The sequence below is a fragment of the Zonotrichia leucophrys genome, chromosome 1A (genome assembly GCF_028769735.1).
Source record: "Zonotrichia leucophrys gambelii isolate GWCS_2022_RI chromosome 1A, RI_Zleu_2.0, whole genome shotgun sequence".
NCBI classification, from domain to species: Eukaryota; Metazoa; Chordata; class Aves; order Passeriformes; family Passerellidae; genus Zonotrichia; species Zonotrichia leucophrys.
Genome location: NC_088170.1, coordinates 50,810,912 through 50,836,032, shown reverse-complemented (window position 1 = coordinate 50,836,032; position 25,121 = coordinate 50,810,912). Strand labels below are relative to the sequence as shown.

The 25,121-nt window shown below is 38.6% G+C and overlaps 1 protein-coding gene and 2 long non-coding RNA genes across 3 annotated transcripts; all 3 read right to left on the bottom strand.

Moving 5' to 3' along the window:
* Nucleotides 1-3,510: 3,510 nt before the first annotated feature.
* On the bottom strand, nucleotides 3,511-8,521 carry SPAM1 (sperm adhesion molecule 1). The gene is made up of 3 exons (XM_064733701.1): nucleotides 7,535-8,521; nucleotides 5,963-6,052; nucleotides 3,511-4,152 (listed from the first exon to the last, which is right to left on the bottom strand). The coding sequence occupies exons 1-3, from the start codon at nucleotides 8,495-8,497 to the stop codon at nucleotides 3,511-3,513; spliced, it is 1,695 nt and encodes a 564-aa protein (XP_064589771.1). The 5' UTR covers nucleotides 8,498-8,521.
* A 4,957-nt stretch (nucleotides 8,522-13,478) lies between these two features.
* Nucleotides 13,479-18,743, bottom strand: LOC135457850 (uncharacterized). Its single transcript, XR_010442781.1, has 3 exons — nucleotides 18,651-18,743; nucleotides 18,052-18,179; nucleotides 13,479-14,930 (listed from the first exon to the last, which is right to left on the bottom strand). It is a non-coding gene; the product is annotated as an uncharacterized LOC135457850 (long non-coding RNA).
* A 5,216-nt stretch (nucleotides 18,744-23,959) lies between these two features.
* Nucleotides 23,960-24,868, bottom strand: LOC135457857 (uncharacterized). The gene is made up of 3 exons (XR_010442783.1): nucleotides 24,749-24,868; nucleotides 24,421-24,549; nucleotides 23,960-24,034 (listed from the first exon to the last, which is right to left on the bottom strand). It is a non-coding gene; the product is annotated as an uncharacterized LOC135457857 (long non-coding RNA).
* Between the last annotated feature and the right edge of the window lie 253 nt (nucleotides 24,869-25,121).

Genomic DNA, 25,121 nt, shown 5'->3' with positions numbered 1-25,121 from the left:
AAGGTCCTTTTTGATTAATAACGTGGGGCACAGGGTATGCTTCTGTCTCTACAAGTGCTAGAATTAAGTGGGTCCCTGCCAAAAACGTCTAACCATATCACACCTCAGAACGTGTTGACAAGTCCAGAACTGAGGAAGCAAGTACGCAGACATGAGATGAATCGAAGGATCCCGAGTCTTGCCTGATGCTTCTTGTGCCTGACGTTCTTTGTGCATCGGTGAAACCCATGAACTCTGATTTTGTGTCAATGTTATTTATGAGTACGCCAATTGAACGCTGAATGTTTGTTTAACAGAACTAATTTTTGGCAAAAGTTAAAGTTATTGTTTTTTAAAAAGAACAAAATTTTAAAATTTATATATCTGTAAAGATTCTGACAAAACTTAGCTCATTAAAAAGATGGAGCAAATTCAAGTTATATGTTTGTATTAGTAGATTTTAATTGTTTTTTGTCGTGCAGATTTGCCTGTAGAACAACTGAAAACAAATGTTTAGGTGACCTTAGCCAAAGCAGCCGGATACTATATATTTGTCTAACTCACAACCAGAAAAACCTTTTTCAACCTGTCTAGTTAGTGTGCCAGTAAAAGAGTTGCCTTTAGTCAAAAAACAATCCAATAGTAAGCCAAGTAGAATTGACAATAGAAACAATCCCTCATTTAATTAGAACGTTTAGTCCAAAAAACTTCCCAAAGCAGCATCTGAACCTCAAGAATTAGAAATTCTTAGATCTTTGACCATAGATTTTTGTTTTACTTTCATAGCTCGTGCCTTGCGAAAAAGTCATCCCCCAAAGTACAATGTTAACCCCCCTTATTTTGCATATAAGAATTTGAGTTTTTAGTGTCATTTCTCAAACAGTTGAAATGTGCTTTCTGAAGCTGATCAATATCCACAGCAATTGCCGAAAGAGTATTAGTTCATTTGCAGAGGCAGAGCTTAGCAAAACATTCCAACTCACCTTGAAGGTAGCCCTTGTAGCATTAGTATGCTCACCATAATTGCCCCCACTGACAAAGCAGTGATGAAAAAGAAACAAAGGAGAACGAGAGCTGTCCCTCATTATGGGGAGACCTGTCAGAGTGATTTTATGCCTTAGAATGCTGCCAGAAGAGTTTCAGCAAGTTTGTTTTTACCCCAATTAGCTTCAGCAGTAGCATTGAAACAATTAGATCGAGTTAGATGCTAGCTGAGCAAACAAGCTAATGCCACATCCTCTGCAATTAGTGATATGTTAACCGATGTTGATAGTGTTAGACATGCTACTCTTCAAAACAGAGCAGCCATTGATTTTATTTTACTAGCACAAAAACATAGTTGTGAGGAATTTAAAAAATTGTGTTGTATGAATTTGTCCAATCATTCTGAGTCCATTCACAAAAGCATACAAAAACTGAAAGATCTGACAGCTCAAATTAAAGAAGATAGTAGTTCCTAGCTAAACAATTTGTTTCAAGAATAGAAGTTTGCACCTTAGCTAAGACAACTTTGCAAGATAGGTCTTCATGTATTAAGTGTTCTAGTATTGATATTGATAGTAATACCCTGCATACTTCAGTGTGTACGGCGAATGATTAACAAAACAGCCCGAGAAGTCTTTGTCATACAAGAGAGAAAATTAAGAAGTAGAAGCACAGAGAGTGTTCAAAATCTCACAGAAGTAGTAAACAAAAGTGTAGACATAAAAGAAAGTTTTGAATTGACCCTAGATTCAACCAGAGATTTTCAACAATGACTTGTAACTATTGTCAAATGTAATTCATATCTCTTTCAAAGATTAAGCCTTCACAGCATTAAGTTGCTGTGCTGTAACATAGCAATGCTTAAGATCAGCGCGAATAGGCCTCCAGCAAATAATAAGCAGAAATTTTACAGTACAGCTATGAAACGCAAGTAGTAAACGACAAGAAAATGAAAGTTTCTTTCTGAGTCAACAGAGAGGGGGAATTGCTGAGATTCATAAAATTAGAGGGTTTTGAGAAAGTGGTTAAAAAAGCAGGCCTCTGAGAGCAGATTTGCGAACATTGTTAATACAGCGAAAATTTTCTAACCCATAGAGCAGACGTGAGAAATAGCACAATAGACTTTTGCAATGTGTCTTTATAAATTGCAGCAAAGTTATTTAATGTATATCTTTAGAAAGTTAGTATGAATGAGTCTCTGTGCTTTGTCTCATGAACGAGGCATTGTGTTAACTACCATTACGTATGTTTCATATGATTAGATAGAATTTTTGTCAATATGTTTTGCTCTATGTGTGATTAGCTGAAACCTAAGCTGAGATGGCTTTATGCTATGCTGTAATGTAACACGTCCTAAGCATTCCCTTTAGATCAGAGAGCTGTTAACATAATCTGTCTCCATTGTCCTAACAAAGTACTGAGACTGATGTGCTGAATAAATAGCTCAGACACTAGTTCAGAGTGCCCCGTCTCATTCGTGAATGTATATAGTTCCCAGCAGCAGAGCAGATGAGTTGTGAGTATTGGCAATGCAAAACAACTGGAAACCAAGAAAGGGACATGTTGGGATTTTGGCTGACTGGAGACTAGTGCAGGGCCGTGGCTAATTCCAAGTCCTGCACCTGCGGGGTGGTGTGTCCTTGGGCCTAGCTTGGTATGGTGGCGGGTGGACAGAGAGACGTGGGGAGTGGGGAGTGTGGGCCCAGGGGAGTGGGGGGGAGTTGGTGGTGTGGTTTGAGCAGTGGATCGCATGGCTTGCAGAGGGTTCATGGGCTTATTGCTTGCTGTGTGGGTGTCTGATGCTCTCTTCAATGGACGGAACTTGTTGATGACTCATATTGAGCCCCGAGTTTTCCCTGAACCCGACAAATGGCTCATCCCCGACAAATGGGCCTTTCTGCAACAAGGATATCTGAAATAAGAGAGAGGGTTTGTGAGAAGAAAGGATAAACTGCTACAGCTCAATTTTTAAATAATGAAGCTGTAATATTCAAAGTCAACATTGACACTGAAATTAGAACCTTTTGAAGAGTTACAAATACATTTAATTTAAATAAAAGCTACAGCACCCCTAAAGGTTTTGTGAAAAGTGGAGGGACATTAATAAGATAAATTTTATGCTGCAAAGTTCCACAGATCTAAAGTTAAGCCAAATATTTTAAAAGATAATTCCATTCATATGGAATGAAATTAATTCTTGCATAGAGCACCAAGTCTGATGACTTATTTTGCATATTATATATTTAACTGTCTTAACTTGAAGTAGACAAAAGTGCATTGTCAACCATTACTTTTTTCCAAATATAACGGTTAAAAATGTAAACTGTAAAAAAATGGTTTTTATTCTGGATTATCCTCTCGTATAGCATAGTCAGTATTTATATAGACCAATATCTCTTTGGCACAGATAGTAGTTTATAGAACTAAACTGAGGAAATACATTCAAGCTGAAGTGGTACCTGTGGATTATAAAAGGTTACCTGATAAGACCATAAGCCTTTCAGGAATTATTTAGTTTGTTTGTTTTGTAAAAAAACCTTGAGAATTTCAAATATAGTCAAGGAAAAGGATATTCTCACTTTCATGGATCATTTGTATTAAGGTTCTCAAAAGGAGAATTAAGTGAAACAGACTAAACATCCTTATCTTATAGGATGAAGAACTACTGAAAGTACGAGTATCATTTTCTTCTAAATCATAGCTACTGGCAGTTGTAACAGTGTTATTATATTCTGCAGTTGTTATATTAAGTATATTATTTCCAAAGGTAGATTGGAAATCTTCTACTTCAGGATGTGTAGATAATGTCACCTTACTCTCAGAATTTAAGGATATCTGAATGCAAATATCTTCTGAAATGCAAGCATGGAGGTAATGGATGTCATTTATATCAGCATTAGGTTCACAGCTGTGCCCTGCATAACAGTGGCAATCAAATTTTTCTATGAATGTTTGCAGATCCCGATATGATGGTTGCCCTTGTAAAGTGTATTTTCCATCCTTTGTCATTTGAATTGCAATATTCTTAGGGTTCAAGTGAAGATAGTCACTGGAATTCCATTTTTTCCGTGCACAAGCACCAGAGTCTTGGCATAGCACTTGGCTACATATTCTGGCTGCCATTGTGACGTTGATGAGGTATGGGGTCAAAGTCCTCCTGAGGTAGTTGTCCAGAGTTCTACAGGTGTTCTGTGAAAAGAGCATTACACCTCCACAGTTTAGTATGGAAAGCATTAAAATGCTGTCATTCTAATAACAATACCACAGTATATGTCTATAAATGTTTCCCCTGAGGATTTGATAATAGCTATAAGTTGTTGTTGGAAGCAAATTTATCTGAGAAGCTCTTATAAAATTCAAGGATCTTAGCAAATTCATGTTGTGTAGTTGCTGGAGATGTTACAAAAAGCAGTTAGATCAGAAAGCAATTGTCTTTAAGCTTTCATTTTATCTATATTTTATGCAGTTTTTTGAATCAGATGTATTTAAAGACGTTTCATGAGGACTTGAAGTTCTTTTTTAAGTCTTAAATAGTTTGAATGAGTCTGGGAAAAAAACTCACACTACTTCAGTCTAAACAAATACTTTTTCTATCGTGTAGTCTCTGAGACTTTTCAGCTTTCCCCTGACCTGAATAGCTTGGCTACAGGGTGGGACCTTTCATGGCATTTTTAAATGAAAAGAATTGTGGTTGGATGGTCAAATTGAAGGTATGCTAAGACAATTGATTGTTCTAACTGATCATTAAATTGGCATATGTTCTGTGCATTCTTGTCACAGTTTAATAACCAGAAGGTTTGAGAGCTCTCTCTTTGTTTCTGACATTATGGGCATTTGCCCAGTACTGCATGTAGATGCGCCTAATATTTATTCCCATGGAGATCACTTTGGTGAATCTAAGATGTATGTAGGTTTTTTAGTTTTCGTTTAGGTATATATATAAATACTTCCAAGAAATTTTGGTTGATGCAGAAATGAGGCTTACAGAAATATTTAATTGCGGAAATGCTAGTGACTGTGAAAGCTTTAAAAAAATCAGGTGCAATTAGTGTTACAAATATATAGTCTGACTGATCTGTGGAGAGGTTTTTTTTTTCCTCACAGGAATCTCAAAATTAAGACAATAAAAGTTGCTGATCATCTATATTCTGATATTAGATAATGGGCAGAAAAGTTCCAAGTGTAACTGATATCCTTTCTCAAAGGCTGGCACATACAAAAAAGTCCAGGTATCATGCTTTGGGGAATAACAACCTTACAGAGCTGTGGAGGTGTATTTTGCCATGCTTTCTGTGGCAGGAGGTTTGGCAGAGATGAAGCATTTTGGTTCATTGCACTATTGCACTCAGAAGATTTCACAAGTCTTCCCATACAATAGTTTGTTAAATCTAACTTGCCTGGTTATGAATGAACTACCTGGAAAGAATTATGAGAACATCCTTGTAACAGTCTCAAACGATGTATTTCCCCTTCCTAAAACAAACTAGAGGCTTTTTCTTCTGACTCAGATGTTTCATACAATGAAATTAATCAAAGTAGTATTTGCAACACACAGAACAGGCTAGGGCTGAACTTTTACAGACTGACTTCTCCTATTGTTGCAAAATTCACCACTCCAAAAAGCAGAAGGGTCTTCTAAAAATTGTTCTGGGCAAGCCCACATAATTTTTTCTTTACCTCATTACTAAAATGAAGTGAAGATTTAGGAATTCTTTTGTATACTAATTAAACAAGTGCTAACTTGCCTGTGGTTATCATAGTAATTTGCCCAGTTACCCAGAGTCAACAGAACTGAGACATTGAAAGATTGAACTCTTGTTCTGCATAGCCAATGATAACCTTAATGAGCCTCAGATATGCTTGGGTTTTGACTACAAGAAACTGCTGCTAATATGGAGTCATCATTTTAAATGTAGAAGATGTAAGTGATCAAAATGTTTTACATCCTTTTTACTTTATTTCTCTTTAAAAATTTCATATAATAATTGATGTAGCATACCTTATTTTTTGTTAAATTCATACCACCCCAAATCACAATTCCAGAAACACCCAGTGCAGCAGATTCTCCAATGGTATTTACCAGGTCTTCCTGAAGGAAAATATGCTAAGAATCATATAAATGTAAGTAACTTATAACATAAGGGCAAATGAAAAAATGCATATAGTAAATGACCTATCCGCAATAACTACTTTGAAGACAGCAAGCAATGATACACAATGCAAATGTCCTACTCTCAATTGCATAATTTTATCCTGGAATTGGATTGCACAGGTGATACCAGAAAATGTTGCCAACAATATCCGATTTATATATGTCATCTGGTTGAAAACAAGGCTGTAAAATTGAGCCAGTGCTTAGGCATATGACATACACTCCTCCAGCCATGTTACAGCTTATTTTGCTTCATTGCCTCCTGGCTGCTCAGAGTTGGTAGCAACTGGTTTCAGTAATGCTATGGGATAGAAATACTGGAAAGCACAGCTTTTTTTTTTTTTTTTATTTTAAACTTAATTTCTATTACCACAAACTGCTAAAACAGAAAAGATGCAAGAGAAAGAGCTTTCAACAGTAGGAACCTCACTTTTCCAGAGAATATCTCTGGTCTTTTATAGAAACTGATTTGGGAAATTTTTTTCTCTTCATTTATCCTTTCGGGTCAGCTCTTAGACCAGTCATAGAAAATGTTAAGGCATATATGGGATGGGAGAGGACTATGATAATGACAAAACAATAAAAAAGAAAGTTACCGTAGGGCACAACACACATACACACAAATCTAATGTAAAGATTATAGGATTTCAATTATTAATTGGGATCCCAGCAGGGCCCCTGAAGCACCCCTGGCTCCCTGAAAGTATCCACAGAACTGGGGGCAACACTTGCTAATGCTCTGTCCAGAATGTGGGAGGACACCAGGTAGAATGCCATCACCAGGACTCTAACTTCCCCTTCCTCATGGGCTGGAACAACAACAAGAGATTTCCCAGAATGGTGGCATCTCTGATGGGGTGGGTGTCTATAAAAATGTGATGGGAAATATAGCCAGAACTGCAATAAGATGATTGGATTTTAATCAGAGCCTAAACTTAACTAACCCATGACATGTTGAAATACCATTTTTGTACTTCAGTACAACTAAGAACAGATTTTTTTCACTAGCTTTAAACTTGTTTTAAGGAAAGAAAGACTCCATTGTTTCATATTTTTTTCTTGTAACCTAAAAAGCAGGCAGTAGGTGAGCCCAGTATTGCAAATTCTCTTTGCAAAGCTTTACTCATATTTCTTTTCTCTAACCAGGTGTGCTAAGTATGTTTTCTAGTTTTGCAATATTTTGTTACATGTGAGGACAACTCAGAGAATAAAACACTATTTGATAACTATAATGAGAACAGTTTGAAAATAGACCTCTTAGTGTTTCGTTTGGTCAAATTTTTTTGATGGATTAATTTAATTTTTTAGACAAAATTGCACACTTCTTTCTGATGCAAGTTAGTATATTTGCTAAATTAGTGTCACCTGGTGATTTTTTGCCATATAAATTTGAATTCTTTAAGGTCTAGCTTCACTCACCTCAGAGAGATATTCCTCAGAGACATCTGTGAATACTGGACGTGTATATACAAAAACTGGAAGGGGATGTCTAGAGTTAGAGACATAGGAATTTCTAATGGCTTCCTGAACTCTGTTGCGAACAAAGAGTTGAGCATTTCTGGAAGACTTTAAGGCTGTCTCTAGATAGATAGATGGATAAAGTGCTGTGCTTTTCTCCCACAACCATTTAAGCTCATTATTTCTTTCTATTTCAATATCTAAACAGGCTCCTGTATAATTGTGGGGGTTTTTTTTGTAATCGTAGTTATAACAGTCTGGAAAAAGGTAATATCCCCACAGACGATTTGGTTTCGTTTCTATGCCCAGCTTCAAAGTTTCCAACATAAAGGATTTTGCTGCAAATTCAAATTCAATTTTAGCTTTAGTTCTGGCTTCGGCTTCGGATAGACTGAGGTCTCTCTGCTGAACTAACTCAATGGATTCCTGTCTATAAATATCTTTTGATCCCCAGTTCCTTATCCACAGCGGTCTCCAGTTTTCCCAGTCAATGACAGCCAATCCAAGCTGTTCATCTGAAGGAATGTAGAACTGGATGTCCTCTTTGGCTTTTTTTAAATGATTCTCCAGCAGTGAGAGTTGAGGGAGTCCTCCATGGAATGCCTCTCCTGTGACTTCATTTTTGTGAGGGTAGTATCCAAGCCTGTCTGGATAGAAGAGAGTGACGTTTTGCCCAATGGATGTCTTTAGTGTACTTCCAATTAGAGAAAATAATTTCATGTCCAGCTGCACTCCAGTCTTTTTAGTACAAAGTTCTGTAGGAGCATTCCAGATAGAAAGGAAAGGTGAATTAGAAACAAGTGGACGAGCTCTTATTTTCAGAGATGAGCAGCAAGAAACTAGAAGAGTGGCAAACACCACACCAGATGCTACAGGGTATGTACAGGTAACACAGATGCCAAAACTTTGTCTCACAATTTCCATTGTAGCATGTGCAGTGACATTAGGTGCTTCTGATCAGACAAAAATTAAATGCTTTCTGGGTGTTCAGAAGGTTGGCAGTCTGTCAAAAACTTTATTGTAAAATATACTTCTTCAGATTAATACCTATTAAGCAATATTCCTTGGTCGTGAAATAGGGGTGTCCTTTTTACAAGGCTGTCTGTCATTTCAGGCTGCAGGAAACTTTCCAACAACTTCTCAGACCTAATGCAGAAAAATAAGCAAATGTGAAGTAAGAAATTATAAGTATTTAATTTCTAACCTTGAAACAAGTGCCATTGCTAATATTGAATATATTGTAATGCTTGAATACAATTACCCTTTGAAGGAAAAGAACAATGTACAACCATAGAGAAATAAACTGTACTATTCCACTGTCAGTTTTATGCCTAAAAAATAGCTTTAAAAAAAACTAGATTTAAAACAGGCAGTGGAACAGTATTCAGTGGCTCATAGATCAGAGTAAGTGTGCTCAGAAGTACTCCAGAATGTGTCAGTTAAATGTCTGTAAAAATGAGCAGTTTCACAGTGACTTCTTTTAATCAACAGCAATATAATATTTCTCACCTACATCAAAATAAAGTTCTGATCCTTCATTTGTTAAATTTACAGAGTCCTTAAGGGAAGATACAAGATAATATAAAACAAACCTGAGCTGTTTTGCACTTGCGAAAAACCAATCGATGGATACTCATTTAACTCAGTGAGATATCTGAAATATTGTAGGCACTCTATCTTCTGTCCAGGCCTCTTTTAAGCAGGTTCAAACACCTGTGAATCACTTTGGTATATGGCTGGCTGTATGTTATTTCAGGCCATTTGAGATGTACAGATTAAGTGGCCCTGAGTCAAGGTCTGCCCAGGGGTGTAGTTCAGTAGGAAAGCTGAGGCTGTCCGTACACCCTCAATGAGCAGTCACATTTATGGGTGACAGCCTCAGTGCAGGCATCAGCTTTTACATAGAATCCCACTAGCTAAAGCATTCTCTGTGCAGTAACTCCTAAATATTCATTCCTTCTGATTTTGAAATGGTTCAAACCTCAGTCTGTCACTTTCTGTAGAGGCCTTGATATGAGGCAATAGAGTATGTAAGGGTTATATAAGAGTGTACACAAAAATATAGGGGTCATCATGAAGTGGGCCATGGAGTGGCTGGCAATGTAAAATCTCCAAGGACAGATTCAAGAGAAAAAAACAAATCATATTTTAGTTTGTATTTATTGAATTCAGCCAGGAGTGGAATCTACAAATTTTTGTATAGAATCAGCAGATGGCTTGAAATCTAAACATTCATGCAGATATTTCATCATTCCACATGCTAATGTGATAAGTAAAGAAACCCTGCTAAACCAAACTTGGATCGTAGATCCAATTACCAGGAAAGAAGGTGTGGCTCTGTTCAATTAAACTGCTTCAAGAGCAGTACCTCATTTGCATGACATCTGCTTGATGAAACTTGTAGAAAAGCTGTCTGCATGCATTTCCCACAGCTGCCCAGAGGTGACAGCAGGAAAAAGCCATCTCTCCTCTGAGCTGAACAATTTTGGCTCTCTCATGTCTCCTCATATGACAAATGCTAAAATCCCTTATTCATCTTTGGAGCAATTTGCTAGATTTGCTCCAGTATGCCCATTGCTTTGTTGTACTGAGAAGCTCAGTTGTGGACACAACACTCCAGATTTGGCATCATCAGTGCTAAAGAGAAGGAATAAATGCAGTGCTTGGCCTGTTGGTGGTGTATACTCTTGTTAATGCCACCCAAAAGGCTGTTGGTCTTCATTGCTGCAAAGATTCATTACTCAATCCAGTCAACTTTGTGGAGCCTACTCTACAACTTCATTCCAGCCATTCAGCTGACAAGCCTGTACTGGTGCATGGGGTTATTACTCTCCAGGTGTAGGGCTCAATGTTTTCATACATTGGACTTCATAAGGTGTCTGGGGAGGTCCCTCTAAATGACAGCATGATCCTGTGGCATATCAACCACTCCCAAGTCTGGATTATCTGTAAACTTGCCACAGGAACACTCTTCTCCAGGAAATAATCAGGATGTTATATAATGTTGGACCTAGTATGAAGCCTTAGTGTACATTTCTAGAAACAGGCTTCCAGCTGGACTTTGATGGGCCTCCAGCTGTAGATCCTGAACTGATCTCAACCCTGTGAGCCTGACAGTTCAGCCAGTTTTCAGTTTCACTGTCCAGTTATCTGGCTTGTACTTAATCAGTGAGAACATTACAGGAGATTCTGTTGAAAGCCTTGATAAAATGAACAGTATCCAATGTCTCCCCTTGTCCACCAAGCCAGTCATCTCTTTAGAGAAGGCTGCTAGGTTGGGCAGGCCTAATTTTCTCTTTGTTAATCCATGCTGACTACTTGCAATCACATTCTCGTTCCTAATGTAAATGTTTTCCAGGATTATTTGCTCTCTCAGCCTCCCAGGGTTTGGGGTGAGGCTGATCTGACCAGCTTGTAGTTCTTTGGTTGCTCTTTTTTTAATCTTTTTAAGAAAGGAGTTCCATTTGCTTTCTTCTAGACCTTGGAACCTTCCCCAGTCACTGTGACTATTCAAAGATTATCAAGAGTGACTTTACAATGACATCAGCAGCTTCTTCAGCACATACCACTTCTTCCAGGCACATGCCATTATGTCCCATAAACTTGTGTGTGTCCAGTCTGCATAGATGTTCCTGACCTTGCTTGTCCTTTGCTACTGCATCTCCAGCCAGTACTAGGCCCACATTTTTCTTGTCTTCTGCTGCTTCTATACCTCTAGAAGCCCTTCTCACATCTTGCCAGATTCAGCTCTAGGTGGGCTCTGGGTTTCTTAACCAGATACCAACAGCTCAAACTGTGGTTCTTGTTCAGTTGTTCCTGCTAGTACCTCATGTGTGCTTTCTTTCTATGTCTCAGCTTTGCCAAGAGCTTATCCTGCCATTTCTTGATTTCCTGAATGTGGAGATTTTTGAGCTTGGAAAAGGTGATTCTTTAAAATCAGTCAGCTCCTGGTCCCTTCTCTCCAGGGCTGTCTCCCAAGGAATTCTTCCAAGCTGATGCCTCTAGATCTCTAGATGGCAAAATGTGCTTTCCTGAAGGCAGTTGTTATGATCTTGCCATTTCCTTTGTTGCCTCTTTTCATGATCCTGAACTCCACCATCTCATAATCCCTACAGCCAAGACCCAGCCTTCACGTTTCCTGTTTGTAACTATGAGGTACACCAGAGCATCTCTCTTCCTGGCTTCTGCATTATCCTAAGTGACACTTCCTGAGAGAATACAGATTGAGACTTCCAGGACAAACTCAAAGAATTCTGTACTGAAATTCTGCAGAAATACTTTTTCCACTTATGCAAATACAGCTTATTGAAATTAAATAAATTTTCACACATAACCAGCTGATACACACCAGCATTTGCCAGGACAGTGATCTTTTATGTGATTAGTCTGATCATAAGTGGGAAGACCTCAGAAAGAAGCTGTAGGAGTAGTTTGGCTTTTTCTGTTCCTCTGGCTTTGATTATAAGATATTTCTTGCCCCCACTGAAGTCATAAAACTACAAAACACAAACTTTATTATTTGTTCCTGTAAGGTTGTTTTTATGAGTGGATTACAGTAACAGACTGACTTGATGTATAGGAAAAGAGGAAAATATTGTTTGGAATGTTACGTTTACTGGTCTTGCTAGAACTCATTTATTATTGGCTAATTTTGCAAAGTTAAATGTAACAGTTTACTGGGAAATGGTTTTCCCCCAAATCTTACTGTGATGTACTCTACTGAGTATGAGTTCACAGATTATTTTATGTGATAGTGTCCAGTTAAAAGGATTGCCTTCATCCCAGCATAACAATGACAGCCCTGATAAATGTTACTCTCTTCAGTCTCCTTGATGGTGGTCTAAGTGAGCTGAGTCAGAAAGCTGCCCTTCTGCCTGTCAAAAAGTCATTTACTTTACAATATATTAACACTAATTGTTCGTGGAATAGCTCCATCAATATGTACTTCCAGTCAGGTAAGTGCCTTTTGTCTAGGGAAAAAGCTTTGACTTTAATAAACTTTGTAAAGGTTAAGCATTACAGGAAATCATATTAATTTTCTTGGCTTAATTATTGCATCATTTTTCACGGCATAAACTGGACTGCAGAAACAGACATGGTTGAAAGTGCAAGTGTGCTCTTGTGTTTTGGTAACTACACAGTCATGGATTCAGGCCATGCCACATGTCCCTGAAAAAGTGGACTCTGAAAAGGTTCCACTAGACCAAAGAGAGTCTGAAAACAAACAAAAAAAAGAAGTATTATACATACATACCCTTGGACTTGACACAATCCACCAAAATGGATGGTGTAGTGCATCAAAAAGCAGTAGTCATACCATTCAAAGCTTGCCACTAAACATTAGAGGAATTCAGCTTTGAGGCTTTTTATGAAAATAAGACATGAGAGTCCACATTCAGCCTTGATATAATTAGACATTGCTTAGTCAAGTCAAATCTGCTAACATTAAACTTAAGCCAATAAACAAAAAGAGTATCTGATGTTATCTATGTTAGTAGTGTTAATTACACTTACTGAATTTCAAACAGGAGTCTGTAAAATTTTGCACTTCCACTGTTTTAGTTTGAGCACACGAAAGCAGGTGTGCTCTTCACGACTTCTAAGGAAGAAGGTGAGTGTCACTGAACTGTGCTGTCTTGTTGAACAACAGCATGTAAAAACACTTGTTTGTTGTGCCAAGATCATCAGTGTAGTTATTTTAGATTACAGATTACATACTCCTCATGTGTTTATTAACTGTTCCTTTCATCGCCAACAGTATGATATTGCCTATTAATTAATGACATAATAATAACAAAAAATACAGATGTGAGAATTGGCTGGTCTTTTCCCTATGCCAAAAAAAACATGGATATGGAAGTTGGCATGTAGAACTGCAGGTTTTTATGGGACAGAAGAATCTAGCTCTTTGAATCTTTGCATTTAAGTCTTTAAATGCCTGAGGCTGTGATGTAAGGTATATGGTCAAGAATGCAGATAGGACCAGAATATTTAAGGATTTATTCCTTTTTCTTTTGTTTTCATATAAACACTAGCTACTTCAGTGTAGAAATAACTCTTGATGTTACAGACAAAATAAAGTATTAGACAGTGTAACTTAGGTTCTCGGGAGAAGATGCTTTTTATTTTCCTTTATCTGAAGGTTACAAAAATGTAAAGTTGTACAAATGTCTAAGGACTCAATTCTAGCTTCTATGAAGATGTCAGCACTGATTAAGTCCTAAGGAGAGATGGAATACACTTCTGAGGAGCAGAGTAAGTATATAATAAATGCTAATGTATTTAAACTTGGAAGAAACCTGAAGGAGAATCCAAAGGATTTTTCTAAAGTTACCGACGATACTGATACAGCCATACACAGTCTCTCTAAATAGGATCAAATCAGCTCACACTGCTGGGAAAGAGCTCTCTGAGGTCAGCACATGTATTTTTTATAGATCAGTGGAAAACAGTCAATGTGTCTGGTATCTGTCCTGCTGTCCTTGGGTGGCCCAGTGGTGCTACTGTGGGAAATGCCCCGTTCCCTTCCATTCTGTTCTGGAGGGATCTTTCTGGATGAAGGGAACGGTATCACTGTTGCAACTTCCAATTAAACCCTGCTGCTCTTTTTTGAGATTTACGTTCTGGCTAGAGGCTGTTTGTTCATTACAAACAGGTATCAGAGTCATGAAACAGACACAGAAGAAAGGGAAGCATAACCTTGTAGTTGTATTGCATTCCCTATTTGTGTCATTTTTGGTATTTCATAAAGAGGCAATGACACTCAGTTAACACAAACACACATGGGTGTTGTGATGATAACATGAACATTTGTGAGGAACAGAAAGCTCCGCAGAAAGCAGGTCCACCTCTGGAAGTATGAACCATCTGTGTAACACTGCTGATGGCAGGTTTAACCTGTGAAGGGTGATATTTGCATAGAGGATGTGGCCTCATTGTTACAAGCACATTAAGCTAGACATCTCTGTAAAGTCATCATTTGGTAAGCACTGATCTTGACAGTGGTTTTAAACTCCACCCTCAATTCAGTAGATTCTTCTCAGCTGGGCTAAGGCAACTGTTAATGAGGCCACGTAATGAATTGCTGAGGTTGAAAATGCCTCAGCTGATATAGAGGAGAGGAAGGGGTTTTCATAATTAGGTACATGAACCAGCAAAACTGGCTGGTTTAGTCAGCATGTCTGATTTAAGAGATGCTTGTCAAACCACCCCAATGCTGTGGCTGTCCTTATCATCAAGAACTGCCAAGTCATCTCTTTCATCATTGGTTACTCCCATAACTGAGTACAGGGCAATGAGTACATGAGGACCTGAAAAAAACCTCCTGAAAATTTCTGCCAGCATTCCTGACTGTTGCCTGTGGAAAAAAAAAAAATCAAAATATTCCCGTGATGTAAAGATCAGGACCTGAGCATCCACATTGTAGACAAGTCTCCTTAAAAATACCTATACAAAAGTAGTCAAACAACTTTTTAATATTTTAAATGAGTTAACTATATGGTTTTAACTTGTTTTATTTAAATTAGTTAAAATATAAATTTTTACTAAACTTACCCAATTATTTTCTTACTCTTATGATGACTGCTGCACTGTTCCAGGATTTCTTTCATGTATTTAGTAAAATCTCTATACTTTTCATTCTCTTTTTTCTCTTGCAAGTTCTAATTTTTAATTTTATAAAAATTCTTAATACCATTATTAAGAATTAATTAATTGATTATTTGTTAATTATCTGTTAATTGATATTATGTTAATTGATATTCTGATTTTTTTTTTAGCAAGTTAGCTAAATAAACTATCTGAACACATTTCCAAGAGTACTTGGAAAAATTTCCTTTGCTGTACTCTGTTTAAATAGGTTTGGCAGAACCCAGATTTTATAATAACAGTTTCCATTGCAGAGGAATCAGGGACAAAATAGTCAGTCATGTGTGACTGTAAAGTATTCTATCTCACTAAGATTACCCTGCAAAACATTCACTGTCTGCTGAATCTCTAGTATTTTGTGGCAAAACAAGCCCAAACATATTCTCCATAGCAAGAAAAATACATTAGCCATCAGTATAGAATTTAAAAATATAATTGTATCTTTACCATTAATATATGGCTAATTGAAGGCAAGAACAGCCTGAAAGCATATTTGAATCATTAATATAGATTATTAATATATAGCTAATTAAAGGCAAGAACAACCTGGAGGCATATTTGGATCACTGTATTACACCAGTGCTATCCCAACTTAGAATACTGGGAAAATCACAGCCCAGTTTTTAAAAGCACCTAGTAGTTTTCTTTGGGTTCTTTTTAGTTAAATACATTTTCACGATACTACGCTGAAACCTTTTCAATAATTTTAATTAGAAGCCTTAAAAAAAAAAGATCACAAAAAAAAAAAGCCCCAAACCCAATTTTCTTTGGGCTTGTATATACAGCCTATTCTTTGTTCTGACTACTTCTCAAAGTAGGAGGTCAAATTTTCATAGCCATAGAAGGGTTTGAGTTAGGAGGGACCTTTAAAGGTCACCTGGTCCAACATCCACTAGGGATATTACTTAAGATGCCCAGTGTCATATTTTGTGCAGCATCATGTGTTCCAGTATAATTCTAAATTCTTGTGGACAGCAACATTTACAAAGGACTCTAGTGCAGATCACTGTGCATCCTGCAGTACAAGAACAGTTTTCCTAAGCACTTCCCTAGATCTTCTCAGGGAGCTCTTCCAAACAAGGCAATGTTATACACCTGTATGTGTATAGACAGTATCAAAGGTGGCCCATAATATGGAGGATTATAATCCACTATTAGTAAGCACTTAATGATCATCATCTCCCTTATGAGTACTATTTTGAAAATCAGAAGTCTGAACTGAACATAAAAATATATATTCTTGCCTTCTAAGCCAACATGCAGCACAGAGATAACTGCAGTACATTTCTTTACAAAGCAGGTATCATTTCACATCTGTGTTTAAAAGTATATTTCCCCTTCAAGAAACTATTATTCTAATCTAGGATTTATGAAAGAAAAAAAATTTACACTGTACAAAGGTTACTGTGCCTTTGGAAAAGGTGAGATTGCTCTGAAGAAGAGACCAGGACAGGCTTTTGCATAATCCTGGGAAGTACTGCAGTATTGAAATTAACACAGCAGTCAATTCTGTATCTGAAACTGTTTGAGTCACAAAATTGTGCTATCCTTTTTAGAAAAAAAAATAGAATCTTCGAGAAAGGTGATAAGTGCGTTCCCTTTCAAGGGAGCAGAAACGCCCCTGGGGTAAATGAAACCTGCATGGATGAAATTGTTCCTCGATATTCAGTAGCCACACTCCATAGAGAGTGTTGCTAGAGCAACAGGAGGTCTGAGTAGCAGGGGGAGGGGTCATCAAAGCAAATTATTCGTGGAAATAAATATGTATTATTAACCTCATACCAGTTTGTACATTAACATATGTCTTCACAGTGTGACATTTCAAGTTCTCTTCTGCAATACCTGAATGCTCTCTCTTTTTAATCTTCCTCTCCTGGGATTGTAATTCATTCCATATTCCTTTCTCTCACGATTGCATATAAATAAGTACAATCTGACAAAAATATGAAACTGCAGTAAAGAAATAAACCTTGCCTCAAGAGTGATTTCTCTTTCGTACTGTGTTCTCTTTCACCTGCTGTTCCTTCACAGCCCTCACATAGCCTTTTGTTATTTTGATAAACCTACTAACACTGAGAAGCCTGTGTAATTGCCACCCATCCCTGGAGATAAGTGGGAGAGATGGGTAAACAGATGTCAAAGTCTCAAAACAAAAGTGAGTACAAAGCTATGCAGAAAACCAGTGATTTATTAAGGAGGCATTAGCATTTATCGAGCATTGTTTTGGGAAACGGATATGCAGAGAATTAACAGTTCAACTGAAAAGAAGAAAGAAGCACAGTTGGGCCTGCCTGAGCAAGAATATTAGCATAACCCTTGGAGAAAGCCTAAGGAAAAGGATTTTCAGTGGCTCTGAGCTGAGGAAATGAGTTTTTTTTGTTTGGGCCTGCCACTGGTTAGGGTGGCAAAGTTCATGATATCTCTATTGATATACTGCTGGGACAGCTGACCCACCATCTCATCCTCTTCTGAGACAAACTGCAAACCCTCACAAACTCTGACTAAACAGCAAAGCTGAGAAACACAATGGAGTCTAATGGTTTTAAGAGACCTTAACATGTTGAGACCACTTGCCGTGGGAACTGGGACTTGGACAGTGTGTGGCAGCCAGGCCTGGCTCTCACTGCCCACACCTCACTCTCTGACTTTCCCTCCTGAGACGCTTTAGTGGATGCCCGTGCCAGCCCTCACCTGTGTGAGATTACCCCGCACGTGCTCCATTGCTTACATGCAACTCTGACTCAAACCTCTTGCCTCATATTTTGTGGGTTGTCTTGCCTGCCTGTGGCTTCATGTAAAAAATAACTATTACACTGCACCATATCATTTACCTGAGTTGAAAGGCTGAAAACATACAGGTGTCTTCTCTTTCACCCCTGATTAGAAGCATTCACTAGGGAGAAGTAACTTCATATTGAGTTTTCCCAGGTGTAAGTCTATACCAATAAACTTTAGATTCCTAAAGAAACAGAAATCCCTATTAGCACACTCACACCTGTAAAGGAAACCTATTCCCACCTCCTGAGAAAAATTGCCTAGACTAAGGACTTAGCCAAAAAAGCTTGAAACAAGACTTCGCTAAAATAAAGTTGTTTTAGCAATTTTGTTTGTCTGGAGACATAGATTTTACTCAATACCTCTGACACCTATATATGTGCAGTTAATAATATTTTTTTGTGCATAATAGTTCAGTGAATCACTGGCATGGAAAAAAGGAAGTTAAAATACACTGAGAGAAAAACAGCTGATAGTGTCAGTTCAGCTGATAGATGCAGTTCAGTGTGTGTAACACAGGTAAGTGGTTGTTCTACCTTACAACTCCTGACAATCTTTCTAGAAAGTCCTATGAAATTTTACCTTCCCTCTGTGAGATTTGAATTTTAAAATAGTAAAAATTTAAACAGCATAAAAATAATCAGTAAATACTCACCTCAGTGAATCCACAGGTCAGGACTTGCTGAAATGAATGAACCAGTGAGTGGACAAAATTATTACCCTTCTCTAGAAAGGCAGGGCTCTGGCCCAGCCAGTTGGGATTTGTCATTTGGTGAAAGCCTTAACATAATTATAGGGTAGTTGATGAAAGTGTCTCCTGACACAGCTGATTGCAGTTGAGTAGTACAAAACACATTACTTGTCAGAAGTCTTGCACCATATTCTGTAGTTAACTGAACAAATTCTTTGAAATAGTTCCTTTTTTCCCAAAATAAGGCAAACTGTATTTGCCTTAATTTTGCTTTTCAGTGTAGCAGGGATTTGTCCAATGGAGGTTAAAAAAAATGGGATGGGGAGAGCAAAACTGTGTTGTGCTTTGCCAGAATCTAGAGTACCCCCAGGTGATGCATTCACACCAAGTGTGAAACGAGGTCAAGAAGAGATCCTGTGCTGGAGAACAGATACCAAGATTGCCCTGCTTGGAGATCACTGAGCTGAATGCATGTGTGACCCTCTGACTGCTCTCACAGGGATTCAGGCAGAACCTTGGAGCTGTACAATTAAACAACAAACCACTCTCTGTCATTAAACTCCCTGCTCTGATTGTGCTCACACAGCACTTGGGGTTGGTGGAGGGTTTCCCACCCCAAAGGGATGGCAGGCAGTGCCACATGTTAGAGTTGTTTTGAACTGTGGACCCACTGCTATACTTTCAATACTGCAATTTACTTTCAATATTGCAATTTTAAAACTATTTTTCTTCTTCCCTGGCATAAAAACAATTTTTTCTTTGGAAACAATTTCAGTTTCATGGCAGTAATTTCTATATTGAAAGGGTTTTGTCATTTTAGATGTCATACATTGTTTTCTTTGTGTAATATTTTTTTACTATATAAGTGTATATAATGATAAATTATCCAAATCAGAAAATAATCAAAATATTCAGCTATCTACTTTTTTTTTTTAAAGTCAACTATAGAACAACAGCTTTAAATAATTATTTAGTAAAAATAATTTTAAAGCATTAATTTATAAAACTATTCTAAAATTATGGGAAAATATATTCTAAAGCAGTTTGCTATGATGAAGAAAGAAGATAGAACTTTTCAAATCACACATTTTAACATTATAATTCTTCAGTAACATGCTAGTATATCCATTACTCTTATTTTGCAGAAGAACTTTAAATCAATATTATTTGGTTAAAATTAAGAAATGAAAATAAAGTTTTGAAATTTTGAAATTTGGTCCTAAAATGTTTTAGTCTGTATTGAACTCTTTCACCTGCTGGTTTGTTTTGTTTTTTTTTTTTTTTTTTTTTTTTATGGAAAATAGTCAGCCATCTTTATGTGTCAGGAAAACAAGGAAAATAAGATAAACAGTAATTAAACTATGTAGGTCAAATTACTGCAGAGACACTCATGGTGGTAGTTGTGCTTCAGCCCAAGCTGTGGACTACAAGGCTTTGCCACTTCACAGGTAGCAGTGGTTTTGTCTCCTGTAACACTGCATCTTTGTGATGCAGGATCCACTCCACAGCATTCTTACAGTCAGAAATCCCACCCAGCATCTTTACCACTCTAGCATTCACTTCCCTAGTCAAATAGGAATTTCCTCACAGAATAAGCTATCTCTTGCTGGGTGCAGTATTAAATAATAAAGGGAAATAATTGCCAACTTTTGAATGAACCATTGAATCATTACTGTACTTGGCAGAAGTGATGGTGCAGAATAGAATAAAGCCAAGGAACCTGAGGAGTTACAAAAATGGGTCTGCAGAGAAATGGGAAACAAAACAAAGAGCTGCAGAGAACAATATTTAAACCACTCTTCACACCTTGTTAAAACCTACCAGTTTGTCTCCAATGTCAAGCAACATCCCCCTGGCTTCTATCATCAAAATATTCAATATATTTCTTTCAAAACAAGACTTAGAGTTGCTGATAGAGAAGGTTCCCATCCCCACAACAAGCCTCACAGAGGGGTGGCCTGCAAATTGTTCACTCCAGTGCTCTTGGGCTTTTCTTTGTAGATACTGCTCGGTGTAAGAACAGCCTCACTGCCCACTCTGTGTCCCTGCTGAGGCTGCCAGCAACAGTGTTAGTTTTTGGTTGGGTTTTGTAAGGGGGACATCTGTCCATGAGCAACTGGAGAAGAGCCACCAGTATCACGCCCCACAGCTGCCCGCCTGTCAGCAGGCATTAACAATTTCCAGTTGCTGCTGAATGAGCTGGATTCAACCCAATAACCTGGTGCTAAATATTTCTGTGCTCCTTCAAATCATAAGAGTATGGCTGTTGGGTGGCTCCTGATTTCACTTTGATATAACACAAAGTGTTCCTGCTGGCTGTGAGGCAGCAGGAAAGATGAAATAATAGAACAGCCACAGCTGGCAGCTGAGAGAAGCTGGTAAAGATCTTCAAATACCACAATACACTATAAATAAAAAGTAGGATGCATAATGTGCAAAGGCAGAGCTGGTGGAAAGCTTCCAAGCAGTGTAAACAAAGGTTGAACTCAGCTGATCCAAGAATGAAACATGGAGGAAGTAATCCCATTATTAATGAGTGTCAAAAATCAACACTGTGATTTTGGCTTCTCTGGATTGCAAGGCTGAGGGTACATGGAGTGGAGTGATAGGAGGCAGGGGAATTATCTGAAGATGTGGGATCTCACTTCCCTTCTCACCACACATCACCTGCTCTTCTGCCAGGATTCCACTGAGATGAATGCCACCTCCTTGGCACCAGGCCCTTCATCTCTCAGCAGAGCAGGCCATCAAGGCACCTGTACCCTGCTTCTCAGCTCCTGTCCCCTGAGCCTCAGTCACACGTCAGGTCCTACCCTGCACTCATCCTGTCTGTCCCCTTTGCCTAAGCCCACCCTTCACTGAGGTACTCTTCTCTTTCCCTATTCCAGCACATCCCCACCTCCAACCCTCACTAACCCAAGGTACCACCCTAACCTCCACAAACCCCAGGCAGAAGGGCTTTCTCTGTATCATGCTCACCCACCACGGCCATGGGACAGAACTCATCCTCCAATTTACACTGCTCTGGGCACTCTTTTCCTTCAGCCCTTCAGAAGATGGGGCTGACTTCCCTGACTTGCTCCCAGGATTCTTGCCACTGGTGAGCTTTGCCCTCCCATGCAGTCAGACCCAGGCAGTGTTGGGTCTCTTGCAGGTAAATCATGGGAGCTCAGGTTGCACTGGTAGTTCTGGTCAGCACCATGTGCATTTGGCATGCCCTGTGCACATCTAGGATTTGCTTTCCTCATTTAGGAATTACTTTGTCCACTGCCTTTGTCTTGATTTTATCACTTATTTCTCTTTAGTCAAGATTTTCTATATATTTTCCACAGTTCTTTGCCAGCTCCATCCTAAAGAATTCAACCTGCTTTTGGAGAGCTATGGCTAAACTCCATCCAGTCCCTCCCATCTGGGGTTCAGCTACCTATAGAGGTGGCACGTTAGAAGCAACTATCACTTGTGTCCTCTTTTGTCTGAGAGAGTCACTTCAGGTGCTAGTGAGGTTGTAAATCTTTTTACTAGGACTGGAGTCTGCAAGAGATCAGACCAAAAAGCACATACTATCCTCAAATCTGCATCAGTGTCAGGGAACTGACCTGAATACATGTTCTCATTCTGGCCTTTGTCTCATTCTGGCCTTTGTCACCAGGTTTCTGTTCTATGGAAACCACAGCACTGGGGAGAGATATGGAAGTCAGTGAGCTCCTCCTGAGGATGTACATTAAGCATACAAGAAAACCAGGAAGCTTGGGAGAATTCTGTTGTTTAACCTGAGAGAGTATTTTCCTTCCAATGTGTGCATAAACTTTCCAGGCAGAAGTATGTCCTGAATGCACCAGCGTCCTGTTCTGTATTACAGCAGTTCAAGCCACTGACAGCTCCTGCTGTCCACTGAGGCATCTGATGCTCTGTGGGTGAGTGTGTATTATGCAATGGAGACCAAATATGTGTTTACCTTCTTTCCAAATAAAGCAGTTTACCTGCAGGGTACAATGAAATACAGAGACACCAGCCTGGATTTTTAAATGGTAAAGTATGAAAAATTGCAGTATATTTGTTCAGTATAGGACATTTTTAGTTTGCCTGGCCTACTTTTGGAACCTGAGATGGTCTCAGTGTGGAATAGTTCTACACTGCACCTTCTAAGCCCTAAAGCTGCCATTGACCAAACTGGCAGGTTTCAGTCCCATACCTCATTTGCAGAGCAGCTCTGCTGTTGCTGTCTCTGCAAACCTTTTAGTTTGGACACAGCATCACATTCCTGCAGTTACAATTATTTTTCCTCTTCTGGCATATTTGCATATGCAAGGATACCTCTGACTTGTGCTTCTCTGTGCAAGCTAAGAAAATACTAAGAGGAGCAGCATAACTCTCCCCTGGGAGGCCTCCTACAATGTGGCTTGCACTCAGTGCTTTCCAGGGCTCACATCTAAGCTTTTAAAGGCAACACAGAAGGCTCTTTTGCCTTTTCTTTTTTTTCCCCTACAATTTTGAATAACTAACTTGTTTTCATTTTGAGAATGACAGATCTAATTTATATTTAAATCTTTCTAATCCCTTGCCAAGCTACCATGACAATAGGCATTGAAAAAATCAGTAAATAACAATTTTCCTAATTACCTGATTGCCATTCATGTTTCGTTGTCTTTTATGTCATCCTATGCCAATGTACTTTAAAGTTATATCTTCCAATGTGAAAGCTAAAATCAATCTGGGTGAAATAGGTTTATGTCAAGAAAGATATATTCCTGTTTATCACATGTACATAATGAAAACAGCAGCTTCAACAAATGAGCAGTGAGAGAGACACCCTTCCTCACAGAGCCCAAGTGAAAAAAGCTTTGGAAATATAAACTGCAGTTTAGACCAACAGCAGTAGCACAGGATGCTTCTGAAGCTTATCTCATCCCAAAGTGTCTCTGGTGAAAACCCAAACAATACAGGTAATTAACTGGTGCACGTCTGCAGATTTATTCCAATGAGCCCACGTTCCTTAGTACAGTGAGTGTTTGGAATCATGCCTCTAAGTAAACTGGCTTATTCATGTGCACTGATGTGGTCATCTGGGAAAGGATCCTTTCCACGTGGACAGGTTCAAAGCACACTTGGGAAGAAGAGAGTGAAGCACACATCCTCACCACAACAGCAGAGAACAGGAACTTAACCAACTTTGCCACTGTAAATACTGGAGAGGACAAGAGGCACTTACCAGCATTCCCTGGACTCCTTAATTCTTCTCATTTAGGACACCAGGAGCACTGGATCTCAGAAAATCTGGCTTCTTGTTCTCAGATGACAGACTACTTTTTTGTACCAGTGTGTGTCTTACAGGCCAGAACATTTATTTTCTGTTAAGGAAATATAATCCACCTGGGTGTTACTCATGTGGTAGACATGCAAAATCCATGTTAATGTTCTCCGCCCACTTTTTTTCTAAAATACTGATGCTTTTATTAGTCATTGCAGGGAATAACACAGGGTAGAGAATATGACAGATGATACTGACTAGCAAAAACTATCTTTGGTTCAAAGTCTTGGCCTTTACCCCAAACACAGAAACAGATCACTGCCCCAAGCAAAGATGCACACAAGGCTCACGGGGGAGGACGCTTTGTTTCCTGGTTATTCCTTCACAACACATTGTGCAAAAGGAGGAAGGAGAGTACCTGGGAATGAACTCTGTCCCCTGTGTCTGGGGTGACTGGAGGAGTTACAGCCCCCTCGCATCTCTCACCTGGCTGATCTCTACAAGTGCAGCAAGACAGGTAGCACAGATGTGGGCAGCCAAAATCACCTTCAGCTGTCGTTTACTGGAGCACAGCAAGCAGGAGCAGGGAGATCAGTGCCTCTTCTATTTCCAGCTCTGAGAAACAGTATTTGACTCATCAATGTGGACTAGAATAATTTCTTAAGGACTGCTATAGTCCCTACTAGTTTCTGATAAGTATTTTTATGTTTTAGAGCAGATTGGTGTTTTCTCTTAAAAAACAGTTTGATCAAACTGCTCCCATCCAGTAGTCCTCCACAGTGTAGTTGATTGACAGGGCTTTTGTCCTCCTCACCTTTGCATGTATCAACTTGATACAGATTGATTTCAAGGATTTTCTTCCAAAACCTTCTTGAAGGAAAATCTGTTCTTTCTCATGAGCATTCAAAACTTGTCTGGTGAGTCTGCTTTCCCCCCACAACCTGCTTGTAAAGGAGAGTTACAACTCCTTACAGCTTTGCTATGACTATTAGTACACTGGAAGTTTTGGGATGTAGATTCTAAAAGGTTATGACCACTCTTTGCCCTGTATTGCAAAAAAAATTCAAGGCTTCCAGAAGCATCTTTTGTTTATTTTCTTTCCCTATTACTGGCTTACATATCACTTCTGAAGAAATCAAGAATAGATCAGTACCAATTTCTTATTAGATCTATCTAGAAGTGGTTTG

Coding starts and splice junctions, on each gene's coding strand:
- SPAM1 (XM_064733701.1), bottom strand. CDS start 8,497: ATGGAAATTGTGAGACAAAGTTTTGGCATCTGTGTTACCTGTACATAC. Junction 6,053..7,534: donor CTGAGGAATATCTCTCTGAG/GTGAGTGAAGCT, acceptor ATTTTCCTTCAG/GAAGACCTGGTAAATACCAT. Junction 4,153..5,962: donor TGAATTTAACAAAAAATAAG/GTATGCTACATC, acceptor CTCTTTTCACAG/AACACCTGTAGAACTCTGGA.